We start from the raw sequence: 12,599 nt of genomic DNA on the forward strand, positions 1-12,599 counted from the left end.
TCCTTTCTTCAAAACCACATGGAAGAAGACTCTCTAGACAGTATTCCAAATCTGCTTTGTCTAAAGAAATAAAATATCAAGTAGTGCACTTCTGGGCATATGGTACAGAGACAGTACTTCACTGTTGTGGGTATCAGCATTAATGTTAAAGCATAATTAAGATAATTAGTGAGGCAAACATTTTTTAAAAAGTTTTATAAGAATAACCCAGAATGCTTTTTCTTTTCCTTTAGGCCTCAATTGCTGGTGCTTCTGAAATTAGATGAAGATTTGCACGTGAAGTATCCGAGGCTGTTAACATTTGCTTCTCAGCTGAAAGCTGGCAAAGGTTTGACTATCATAGGGACAGTGATTCAAGGGAATTTCCTGGAGAGTTATGGAGAGGCCCAAGCTGCTGAACAGGTGCGTGCTTTAAATTGACATATAATAATGATTTTACACAATTGTAATGAATTTTTATTAAACTTTGTGGAAAATAAAGCAGGCCCCAGTAAAACAAAGCTCTTAAACACAAGCATACTATATGCCTGTTGCCCAAAGTGCTTAAAGACATGCCTAAGTGCAGTCATGGCTGCTGCATTACATTCTAGATCTTATGTATATACATCTCTAACTCATTTAACAGGACACATTGTCACCAAACTGAGAGAACTAATGTTTCGTGATGTTGATTCATTCATGTAAGGGATGATGTGTTCTGTAATTTTCTGAACATCACAGTAGCTATTCTGAACATTTGCTATATTTTGCTTATTCAAAGTAGCGGTAGAAGACTTATAAAGTCCTTTGCACCCTTCCTAATGCTTAATCATTTACATCTGCGTAGTCACAGCATACTATGACATTCCCAGCACCCCTGCTCCCCCAGCAGCTCTTGAAGAGGTGGGAGACAGTACTTTAAAAATGGAAAGCTAATTCATATATCTCTGGAATAACATCTTGCTAAGGATGAAATTATTGTTCTCTTTATATCTTGCAGCCTTTTTATAAAGGCTTATAGCATATGAAGCCTTATACTACATATGATTCTCCTGACCTTCATTACTCAAAATAGGGCAGTAAACTTTTGCCCCGATGAGTACATGTAGATTACAGTATGAACATGCATAAGAAGTATAATCAGTTGATATAGAGGACCTGAGTTCATTTTAATGGAGAACTTTTTTCCCTTGTCTATCTTCCAGACTATTAAGAACATGATTGAAATTGAGAAAGTGAAAGGATTTTGTCAAGTAGTTGTAGCCACCAAGGTTCGAGAAGGAATTGCCCACTTGATACAGTCCTGTGGACTAGGTGGCATGAAACACAACACTGTGGTTTTGGGATGGCCATATGGCTGGAGACAAAGTGAAGATGCAAGAGCCTGGAAAACATTTATAGGTTAGTTGTGATATGTCATGTGGTTAGACACCCAGAACCAAGTTCTGTGTACTACTCTACACACACTGTACTTTTAATTGAACAGATTTATTCTGCAAGTTCAGCATCGCTTTCCCACTATTTGCATGAATATTAACAAAAAACGTAAAATGTAAAATAATAGCACTCATTGACAGGTATGTGTGTCTATAGGCCATTTCAAATGGTTTTTAATAAACACTATAATTTTTTCAATTAAAAAGCCTTTACAGTTGCACAGTTACACAAAAGGAGTAAATACATATATTTAATGTGAGCAGCAATTTTATAGGTAAGTGGCATTTGCTCACTGAATAGCCTTTTCCACTATCATTTTCTCTTACAGTACCATAGAAAACTGACTGTTTGCTTTCTTCCCCTTCCCCGCAGACACTGTGCGTTGTACAACTGCTGCCCATCTGGCTCTGTTGGTGCCCAAAAACGTGTCTTTCTATCCCAGCAACCACGAGCGTTACAACGAAGGCAACATTGATGTCTGGTGGATTGTGCATGATGGAGGCATGTTGATGTTGCTTCCTTTTCTACTGAAACAGCATAAAGTAAGGATGAAAAGACTAGAGAACAAATTTGTCTGCCGACTTCTTTGTATGCATCAGTGTATGGTGCGGAACAGTGAGCCAAGAATAAGTGAAGATCCTCATACTGTTCTCCCAATAAGTTTTTTCTTGTATTATATATTTATAAAAAATGGTTTTTGACCCACATGTACATTCTGCTCATGTACAATACATTCTTATATTAGCAGAATGTATATTTCCTACGTGATCATAGTAGGAGTGGTCATACAAACTCACAAATCTTTACCTTTAAAAAAAAATGAAAGGTACTGCATTGAAAAGGCAGAGTTCCTGGAGCTGTGTTTGAGACTTGCTCAGTCTTCTGTTGATAGCTATGTAAATTTAATAAGACGTGTACCATAAAGGACTCAGAAGACTGCTTATGGATACCATGTTCACAAGGGCTATAGGACCTAACGAGTGTCTTAATTTTAGACAGGTTTCAGAGTAGCAGCCGTGTTAGTCTGTATTCGGAAAAATAAAAGGAGAACTTGTGGCACCTTAGAGACTAACAATTTTATTTGAGCATAAGCTTTTGTGAGCAACACTTGATGTATTTCATTGCAATATAATTGGATTATATGCATGCAAAAGAAGAACACTGTCAAGTTATGAAGTAAGTGTTAATTCGGAAGATGGTGTACTATTTAAGCAAAGAAAGAATTCATTTGTATTAAGTGGTTGTAGTACCAGAAATTAAACTGAATTTAACAAAGTCAATATGATCGTGAACATAGGGACCACAACAGTGTTGGTAGTACAGCTGGTTGAGAAATGACTCCAAATTATGAAAACTATAGACTTCTTCATCAAATTTGATTATTTTGAGAAATTTTGAGCACTCAAAGTGTGGTGGTTATTTCTTAAAGACAAAGACGAGGAACCTAGGTCTCCTTAAGTGAAAGGAGTCCACTAACCTCTCTGTCATGAGGAGAGATGGTTAAAATAAGAAGATTGAAAAGGTCTTTAAATAGTACAGTATCTTTTAAAAATAAGACAGTATTTATGCCCACTGTGTCCAAACTGTTGTGATTTTAAAATACATGCTCTTGAGTTTTTTGGTGACTTTTTTTCCCAGTTTGTCCTCTGCAGGTAACTTGCTGGCCTGTACATCATGGCTTTAGGCTGGATGGGAAAATATTAGGCTTGCTGGAGCCACTTCAGCTTTGGCCAGTGGGGTCACTTGATGAGGCCAGGAAACTTATCAGCCAATGTAGTGGCTATGATTGGTTTTGTCATAACAAGAATACAAGAAAAAAAGTAATCTCACAATCCTTGGCATATAATATACCAGTGTTAAGTTTAGTTTCTTTTAAAGTTTAAAAGAAAAGTTTAAAACACCCCAGAAGAATGAAATATGACAAGATTTTGTGGCAGTCTCACCAGCGAGCAGACCAGGATGAATGAACAATGTTTTATTGAGGTATCCCCTCCCCGCTCAAAAAAAACAAACAAAAAAACAGGTCATGGGTTTTGTCAAGGGAAACATAGCAGTGAAAAACGTGTAGACTCACTAGTGAGAAACCTAACTGGGATTTTTCTTACGTTATAGTTCATAGGACCATTGGGCGGGCCTCATATGGCTTTTCTTTGTTATCTTTAAGCCAAAAGAGAGGCTGGTTACAAATTTAGGGCCTGCCTTGCATAAATGGCTCATTAACCATGTTTGTTAAAGTCATGCTTGATAATCATCTCAGTTTGTCAACACAATGCATCAGCAGTGCTCCTAAACTATGCTTGATTGCTCTGATGGGAAAGTCAATAGTATGGATGTGTTTAAAAAAAATCCACAGAGCCCAGTACAGTAACTCTGTTGAAAAACAAGGATGCTATATTTATTACAGTTCTGTTTCGTGTAGAAAAGAAGTTGCTGGTTCACATGTTTTGAGAACTTGTATTTTTCCCCATAGGTCTGGAGAAAGTGTAAAATGAGAATTTTCACAGTAGCCCAGATGGATGACAACAGCATTCAGATGAAGAAGGACCTGGCTACTTTCCTTTATCACCTACGAATAGAGGCAGAGGTGGAAGTTGTAGAAATGGTAAGGGATTGATCCTATTTCTCCTTAAGGTTTGAATGCTAGTAAGTTATTTGATTACAAAGAGGAATATTTTTCTTATTTTTGCAGCAAAACAGTGATATTTCAGCTTATACCTATGAGCGGACCCTAATGATGGAGCAGAGATCTCAGATGCTGAGGCAAATGAGACTGACCAAAACAGAAAGGGAAAGGGAGGTATGTCATTCACTACAGAAAAAGCTAAGGTGGATGAATCCAAGCGCTGTTCCTAGCACCGTTTCATATCCTTCATATAGCATAGTAAAACTTCCATGAATTAATACAGACACCTCCCACATCTTGAAGAAAATGAACATTCAGTGTAGCCTTTTCAGTTGCTATGTCTGAAAACTAGGTTTATTCCTATTGGTTAACATCTTGCCTGCACTCATGGATCCATGCTAGAAATGCTTTGTCCTAGGAAAGAATGCATGGCGGTCACGTAAGCTGTAAAAAGCCTTTTGTGCATTTCCCTGTATGATTATGTGGTGTCCAGTTAGTTCAGAATGTAAGTCTCAGGAGGTTTCTTGAAAGTCTCAAGAATTTCCGGTACATGCGATATCCTGGGTTTGTCCCAGTTCATGACACATCCTGTTTTGCTAGTGTGGGTTTATGTTGTGTCTTGGATTCTGGTAGAACAAGTCAACTAGTTCACTTGGCCACCAAAGCTGTTCAATTTGTATCATCCTGTTCCATCTGAGCAGAACAGTTTTCATCAGCTTGGGGTCAGTCTGGACTGCCACGTTCCATACTATCTTACGATGTGAAGTTCTCTCTTTCTCTATATAGAGACACCCCCGTTGGTCCAAATTCTGGTTGACTCTTATTCACCATAACTCTGTTTGCTCTTTGTGTTAGTGAATTGCTCTGGCTCCTCTTCTGAACACAGGTGAAGAGTACAATGAAATGAGAGCTATTTAATTAGTGAAAGGGATCCAGAAAAGATAAATTAACCTGTGAAAGTAGAACTCAACTTGCCATTTAAACACTTTTCAGGCCCAGCTGGTAAAGGACAGACATTCTATAATACGGCTGGAAAGCCTGTACTCAGATGAAGAAGATGAGGGGGAGACAGTACCTGATAAAATTCAGATGACATGGACAAAAGAGAAATGTGACTCTGAAAAACGGAACCGGAACACTGCAGTGGAAAACTTCAGAGAACTGATCAGTATTAAACCGTGAGTCTCATTGGGGCTGATATCTTTGGGTTAAAGTCTGGTTGTGCTGCTGTCCACTGTATGCCATCCCTTATGACAAAACAACTTGACTTCCTTTTAAAAAAAAATGATTTAGTACTGCTCAGGTCTCTCTTGCATTTAAAAGTTTGAGGCTTTAATAATGGAAAGTCAGCAGAGTTAGTCACCCTAAGATTAAAGGTGGGATGTGGCTATGAATACTAAAAAGTATCCCCAAAGTTTTAGAATTGGCCCTTAAGTTGTGGCTTCATATAAGACGGAAGAATTGTCTGTAATCCCTTCTGTAATATATGTGTATCTGAGACCATCCAGAAATAGTTTATTGGCAGATGGTCATATCACTTACTGCTAAGTAACTCAGTGAGAATTCCTGAGTGATTGAAATTCCTATTCATTGATATAGGTAATTCTAGTATATTTTACTCTTAAAAAGCCATAGAAATTCTGTGTTTGTGTTTAAATTTAAACTAATGTACTCTTACCTCCCTTTCATGCTTTCAGAGAGTGGGAAAACCTGTAAGTTTTTTTGCTAATTGTTTAAAAATGCTTTTCTGTGGATGGGAGTGAGAAGATCAAGAAGGACATTATTAGTCTACATGTGATGCTGTACAATGGGCCTGATCCTGCATGCTTGAAGTTGAGGGGAAACTTGCCATCGTCTTTAAAGGGTGCAAGATTGGGTCCTTAATTCTTAAGGCGATAGGTATCTTAGAAATAGCATAAAGCAAAGTCTGCAAGAGTTACTCTGTCTAACCAGGACTGACTCAGGGAAAAACAACTTCAGGTTTGAGCATTTAATTGTGTTTTCAAGAATGGCATACCACCGTGTGGGTGATCAAAGGGTGTGTGTTATTGTTGGGGCATAATATCAGATGGTGGGAAATCCAAAGTTCAGCCTGTCATACAGAACAGAAATTCAGGACAGTGCTGACTTGAACTTCTCTAGCTCTTTGCAGTTTTCTCATAAGCTTAAATATGATACGCAAAAGACACGGTCAAAGTGCTTTTACCATCGTTTGAATGTTTTTACTCTCCATTGTTTGCAATAGCTTGTATAGTAGCTTGAAATGAGATTCTTTTCAGGTCCAGTTCTGTCTGCACGTGCCCCCAATCCTGTCCCCAAAGGAACATCAGGTCCACCAGGGCTTCCTGCACAATGGGGCCCAACTGGGGATTGTAGCAGGTTGTGCTGGTCTGGAAGAACTGCAGCTTATTGGATCCTCCAGTCCTTTATACCCCAACTGCAGAGACGACACTAAGGTCATAGGCTGCAGCAGCAGGTTCTGGGCTGGCTCAGTAACTTGTGGGAGTGGGGAGATTCCTCTTTCCTGCCTTTCCCCTCCCAACCTCTCACAGATTGTTAGTGCCCAGCTAAGGGTACATCAACACAGGAGTAAAAGCTCTGCGGCATGGCTGTGGCTGGACTGGGTCAGCTGACTTGGGCTTGCAGGGTTTGGGCTGTGGGGCTAAAAATTGCTGTATAGATATTCGGGCTTGGGCTGGAGGCCAAGCCCTCCACCCTTGCAGGGTCCCAGAACTAGGGCTCCAACCCCAACCCAAATGTCTACACGTCAGTTAGAGGGCAGGGTGTCAACACAATCAGAAGCTGTACATCCTCAGACCAAACTCTCATTGGCTGATCATATAACAGAGGAATCACACTGTTCATAGTGTCTCCTGGAGGCTAGGTGAACCATTCCTTACATGCCTACACCACAGTTAATGGCATTTTCTCAGCTCTCTGGATACATGCCAGTTTTAAGGGTCACCTTGAAATTTTATTTTTGTCTCTTTGGATCGCTTCCAAAAGTTGATTACAAAAATAACAATTCCTTTCTCATCTCCCATCGTTGTAGTACAATGATGTCCTGCCTCTCTTGTTGGTGACCTTTCTGTTTCTGACATGGAAGAGGCAGAGGCTGTGCTCACTTTTTCAATAAAACATGCGCCCATAGCATGACATCACAAGGAAAGTATTCCAAACGGGGCAAGTTGAACCCTGTTGTAAATCTTGCCCCTAAATAGTTCTGTGCAGCAGCACTGTCTCTTGGTAAGGTGGTGCAAATGAGTCACCTCAGTGTATCTGCCACTTCCTGAATGTTTTGGGAAGTTTATTCCTTTACGAAATGTCAATGAACATGCAACCCCATAAATCACCACAAGACAAAAGCTAAAATTAAACTGACTTCAAAAACAAAAAAGCCTCCAGAAAAGAAATGAGTTCAATAAGGCCTGTTACCATAATTTGTAACATGTAAAATGGGTTCTTATCTAACCCCTTTCCCTAAAATACCTGGTTTTGACTGAAAAGCATCAATAGTAATAAAGAAATCATTATCCAAGTTGCAAAGCTACTTCTTAGACTTCTTAGAAATGTGGGCTGGTGTTGCTGTCACTCTATTCTGAGTTATCTGTGAGACATGGAATTCTCAGAGTTGAGGATTTTTTCTGTATTTTAGTGTATTGAGTGGGGGATTTTTGGTCAGTGTGACCTGGACTATTGTTTTGCAATGTGCCCTGAGAAAGAGGCCGCATGTAGTTATGCTGCCTAAGAACCAGAAGTAAACTCTGCCAGGCATACACTCAGCACAATGTACCACACCTGCCATGCTGGCTTTGCTGACTGGCCCATCGGCAGGAGTAGAGACACCTGTGCAAGGGAGCAGTAATGGCTCTGTAGAGCCTGCTTTCCTTTGTGCCCTGAAACTCGAGACATGGGTGGCCCATGCAAGAGAGGAAGGGGGCGGTGCCTTATTCCCCTTGGGCGGATGCATAGGGCTAGTGATTTATCCCTTGGTGTAGGAGCATAATGCCCTGCTTGAAAGCCCTGCTGGTTTGGTGGAATGCTCCTTAGGTTGTTACAAGTCGTTGACTGTGACACACTTCAAGAATTCCAGCTCAACTCTAATCTGAGGTCACAGTGGATGACCTTGGTATTTTCCACTTTTAATAGTCAATAACCATCCACTCCAGCCCATGTCTTACTCAGTTTGGGCCTGATCCCAAGCCCCTTGAAGTCAATGAGACTCTTACCATTGCCATCAATGAGTAAGTAGATGAGTCCTTCAGTGCAATACAGTTTATATTTGTATTGGTGATTTTCTTATCTCATGCAGACTGGCAGTAGCTGCTTAGGAGAGACCAAGAATAGCAGTGGAATGGGAAATAAGTTAAATGATGCCTTCAGAACACAGATCACAAAAACTAGTGGAATAGTATTAACTCTAATCATGTAGAGGTACAAATAACTGTACCTTTAAAATAAAATCTGGAAAAAATGTGCATGTTTGATTAGTTGACATTTTAAATAGCATTTCGTAGATATGATCATTATAAGGTATTTTTCTTGTGATTTTTTTTCCAGTTCAGTTTTACAAGTTTTTTTCTAATAGTAAACATGTGATTCTTCAACAGGAACCAATCAAATGTCAGAAGAATGCACACAGCAGTGAAGTTAAATGAAGTAATTGTAAATAGATCTCATGATGCCAGACTTGTTCTTCTCAACATGCCTGGCCCTCCAAAGAACATAGATGGTGATGAAAACTGTATCCTTTGAAGGAAAGCCAAGGTGATACTCAGAATCTGCATCTCTCTATCTAACCAGGTTCTTATACTTTGCCTATCAAAGATATTTATTTAAACCGAAATAAGTGTAACTTAGTGTTCCATTTGTGTATGAAAATAGTAAATCGTGGTTGTTGAGATACAGTAAATACTTTTAAGGAAAAGTCACGTCTGCTCTTGCCACTTTCCTGTTTTTTACCCAGGATGCTTTGCTAACATCACCTGTCATAAGGCCTGACCTGTCTTGTCTACACTCCTTTATTAGTTTCATTTTCTCTGATGGGCCTGCCTTCAAAAGCTTTGTCAACAGTAAGGAAATTCAGTAGCAGGAGTTTTGCCTCCTGCAGAATAAGGCTAAACAATCTGACATAACTTAACATGGAAATGATGTTTTGCTCTTTCAAGGAATAGTAGCTACCTTTTTCTTTTTGTACGTTGAAGCAGTTAATAAGAATGAATTCCTTTACACAAAAATCGACAAGGAGAGTGGGGGAAAAGGGTTAACGCTTCTTGATTAGATTCTAAAGAGGCACTGAGTATAATTAAACTAGCAAATGATCTACTTCAGACATGGTAATTTCAAATCTATCATCTATTTGGCCCTATATTTGTAATTTCATAACAACTGAAATCTAGCCAGTCTGACATTTACAACTGTGAATCTGTAGGGATGAGTAAAAGTATGTCTTCACTAGCAACGTTAAAGCGTTGTGTGGCAGCGCTTTAACGTGTCTGTGTAGTCGAGGCACCAGCATTGGGAGAGAGCTCTATTAAAAACCCCACACCCACGAGGGGAGTAGCTACCAGCAGTGGGAGCGCGGCTCCCAGCACTGGTGCACTATCTACACTACCACTTTACAGCACTGAAACTTGCAGTGCTCAGGGGGGTGTTTTTTCACACCCCTGAGTGAGACAGTTGCAGCGCTGTAACGTGGCAGTGTAGACAAGGCCTAAGATGCACTTCCAGGGCGGTTCACATTTTCAGAGAGGTTGAGAGCGTGTTCCTAGGAGTCCGTATGGACATCCTCCCCAGGAAGTGGCTTGGGTAATATATGACATTTTGTGGCTTCAGGTATGTTTCTAAAGCAGGGAAAATGTTGAGTTTTTGTGAGACACTAAAATAGCTTCCTGTTGCTCACAGCTTAAGGAATAGATGCAGCTTGGGAGAAATTTCTCGGTAGTATACTGTCCATGAATCAGCTGTCCCTCTGCTTTCCCTAGCTCCCCCTACAGTTTGGTTTAGATTAAAATCTCATGGTGGACAACTGTCCACTCCTGCCCTGTTATAGACCCAGTTCGCAGTCTGAAGGGAGCAGTGTTTGAAAAACATTTAGAATGTGGATGAAACATGACTCAAAATAAGGCTGAGGCGTCCCATACATCTTGTGCTTGACGCTATATTGGTCCACAAAGACAACACAGATCTGTCAGATTTAGTCAAGTTGCAGTAAATTAATTTACTGCTCAAATGTAATTTGGCCTTTCATTTGGTTTCAAAGCATAAACATTTACAAAGTATATTCAGCCATGAATATGAAATTTTATATCAATTTAAAAAACTTAAACTCTGCCAGTTCTTCAATAGTTTAACTCTACTAGTTCTTTAAAAAGTTTGCACATACTATTTAAAAGAACTCAATGTCCCAAGGTTGCAGTTGACATACTAATAAATTTATCTTCTAAGAAATCTAGGAGGATTGTTTATAGAAATTGCTCAAGATTTTTAGTTGCACTCAATATATTAGGCTTATTGCTATTGTATTACTGTTCAGTAAAAAGGATGCTAGTGACTCAGTGTCTGCATTTAAGTTATAAAATATCTTTTGTCCTTGACTTTACTGATACAGATATGGAATTCCTGGAGGTTTTGACAGAGGGCTTGGAGAGAGTATTACTTGTTAGAGGAGGTGGTCGTGAAGTCATCACCATTTACTCTTGATTTAATACAGCTTTCTGCACCATCGCACGTTTACCTTCTTGATGACAAAGGACATTCCAGTTGTAAATGGAGAAGAAAATAGATTCTCTCTCTCCTCCTTCCCCCAAACAAACACAGACTTTCCATCATCCATCCAGTCTCCTGAATGACTATTAGACTTTTCTCACCAACCTTTACAGTATACCGTAGATCTTAGTACTGGTTCCATTGATTTTCTGTCAGGTGACACTCCAATTGCTACATACATATCTTTTGTATTGCAATATTACACCATCCAACTGGCAACACAAATGAATCATGAATCTACAATATTACTCGGCTTCTGCTTTGATACTCTGGCATTTGTGAATATAGTTTTAACACTAAACCTATTTTTAGAAAACAGTGATAACGTGCAGTGTTTTTAGAAACTGCGTATAAAGTTAGGACTCAAAAGTCAGTTACTGTAACAAGATTTTAAAAGCCTTTATATTTGTTTATGGAGATAGGACTACATTATATAGCAGCTAGTTTCTTTTGAAGTTCAACTATAATGCATTTTCTAAACAAAACACTTAAGAACTGACTGACAAAGTTACAGTTTTGTTTCCAGAACTACAGTTTGAGTATTGGATAAGAATTTATACTTTAATACATTTATAGATTTAAATAAATTATGTTGATATAGTTGATTATGTATGTAGATTGCTACAAACAGTGTGTAGCTTCTGAGACTTATGGTTCTGTGGAGGAGGCAGGTCCCTATTTATTTTTATATTTATTTGTTAGAAACATTGGAAACACAGATGCAAATAGTCTAGGAGTTTCACAGAGAGGTTTTTTAAATCAATTTCAAACCATCAGCGGATTGAAGATAATTCCTGTGCAGTTCTTCCCCATTTTAAATTCCTCCGGCCCATCATTGTATGATTCTGAGTATACTGAGAATCCAGTACATGGAAATAGAGGTGCTGCATTGCACACAGCGATGGATTGCACTTGCACAAGTACAGGAGCTGCTTTTTTGTAGGCTTGTCTTTTACCAAGCCCATTAAATTATACTTACTGTACAGAAGGATCATATTTTTTCAATAAAATGTTGCATACACTTAATTACTAAATAATGTGGAGTTCTATATGCTGTAATGCAATAGCTAGTATGCACACACCACTCTCTCTATTGTATGGAATTGGGATTGTTCAACTACAGCTGTATAGTCTGCTAACTGTTAAAGGAACATAAGAACTGACACCCCAGCCAAAGTCTTGTCTGACATTGCCTGGTATATAATACCCCATAATAGATAACTGTGCGCTAACATATTTATGGGAGGAACAGGGGGGACTTTCTCTTCACCTTAACTGTTAGTAGTTGGCATATACTGAAGCATTAAGGTTGATACACTTGATACATTTTTTAATTCTGTCTAGGATAGCAGTTGATATAATCATATAAATGTTTTGATTTCTAGTAGCAGTGAGTTCCACAGACTGATGATACATTGTATTAAACGCTTACTAGTTTCCAAATGTGTGACCCTCTAACTTCTTTCCTTCTCCTCTTCTTCTATTGTAGAAAGATAATGTGCCACTTCACATTATGCAAATATTTTCTTTGACTTGGTCATAATGACACCTAGGTGTTTTTACTGGATGGTTACAATTAATGCTGTACAAAAGTATCCTTTAGTGAAATGGCAGGGGCTATGATTTTTTTTTTTTAAATTAGGAGATGCTGATCTCTGTCCCTGTGTATATTGGGGTTGCCATGGTGTGGAGCACAGTGAGAATTGTGTAACTTGCGGTGGATAGAGATGTCTTACCCAGTGTGGGCACAGAAGTATCATTATGGAATTATATCAGATATTCTGGTTTTCTG

The 12,599-nt window shown here is 39.0% G+C and overlaps 1 protein-coding gene across 4 annotated transcripts in view; it reads left to right on the forward strand.

Annotated features, from left to right (window-relative positions):
- The window catches only part of SLC12A4 (solute carrier family 12 member 4), a 74,251-nt gene extending 62,001 nt beyond the window's left edge, over positions 1–12,250 (forward strand). For 2 of the 4 annotated variants that reach the window (XM_038368228.2, XM_038368229.2), the window contains exons 17-24: positions 234–402; positions 1,185–1,380; positions 1,789–1,958; positions 3,887–4,018; positions 4,106–4,213; positions 5,033–5,217; positions 8,650–8,783; positions 10,650–12,250. In XM_038368228.2, the coding sequence (XP_038224156.1) occupies positions 234–402; positions 1,185–1,380; positions 1,789–1,958; positions 3,887–4,018; positions 4,106–4,213; positions 5,033–5,217; positions 8,650–8,783; positions 10,650–10,741 (1,186 nt within the window). In that variant the 3' untranslated portion in view covers positions 10,742–12,250. Of the gene's footprint in view, positions 1–233; positions 403–1,184; positions 1,381–1,788; positions 1,959–3,886; positions 4,019–4,105; positions 4,214–5,032; positions 5,218–5,736; positions 6,290–6,318; positions 6,496–8,649; positions 8,784–10,649 lie in introns of those variants that run through there. The other 2 variants (XR_006275161.1, XM_038368231.2) reach the window with 2 other exon arrangements.
- The last annotated feature ends 349 nt before the right edge of the window (positions 12,251–12,599 follow it).

Source organism: Dermochelys coriacea, chromosome 12 (assembly GCF_009764565.3).
Source record: "Dermochelys coriacea isolate rDerCor1 chromosome 12, rDerCor1.pri.v4, whole genome shotgun sequence".
NCBI lineage: Eukaryota > Metazoa > Chordata > Testudines > Dermochelyidae > Dermochelys > Dermochelys coriacea.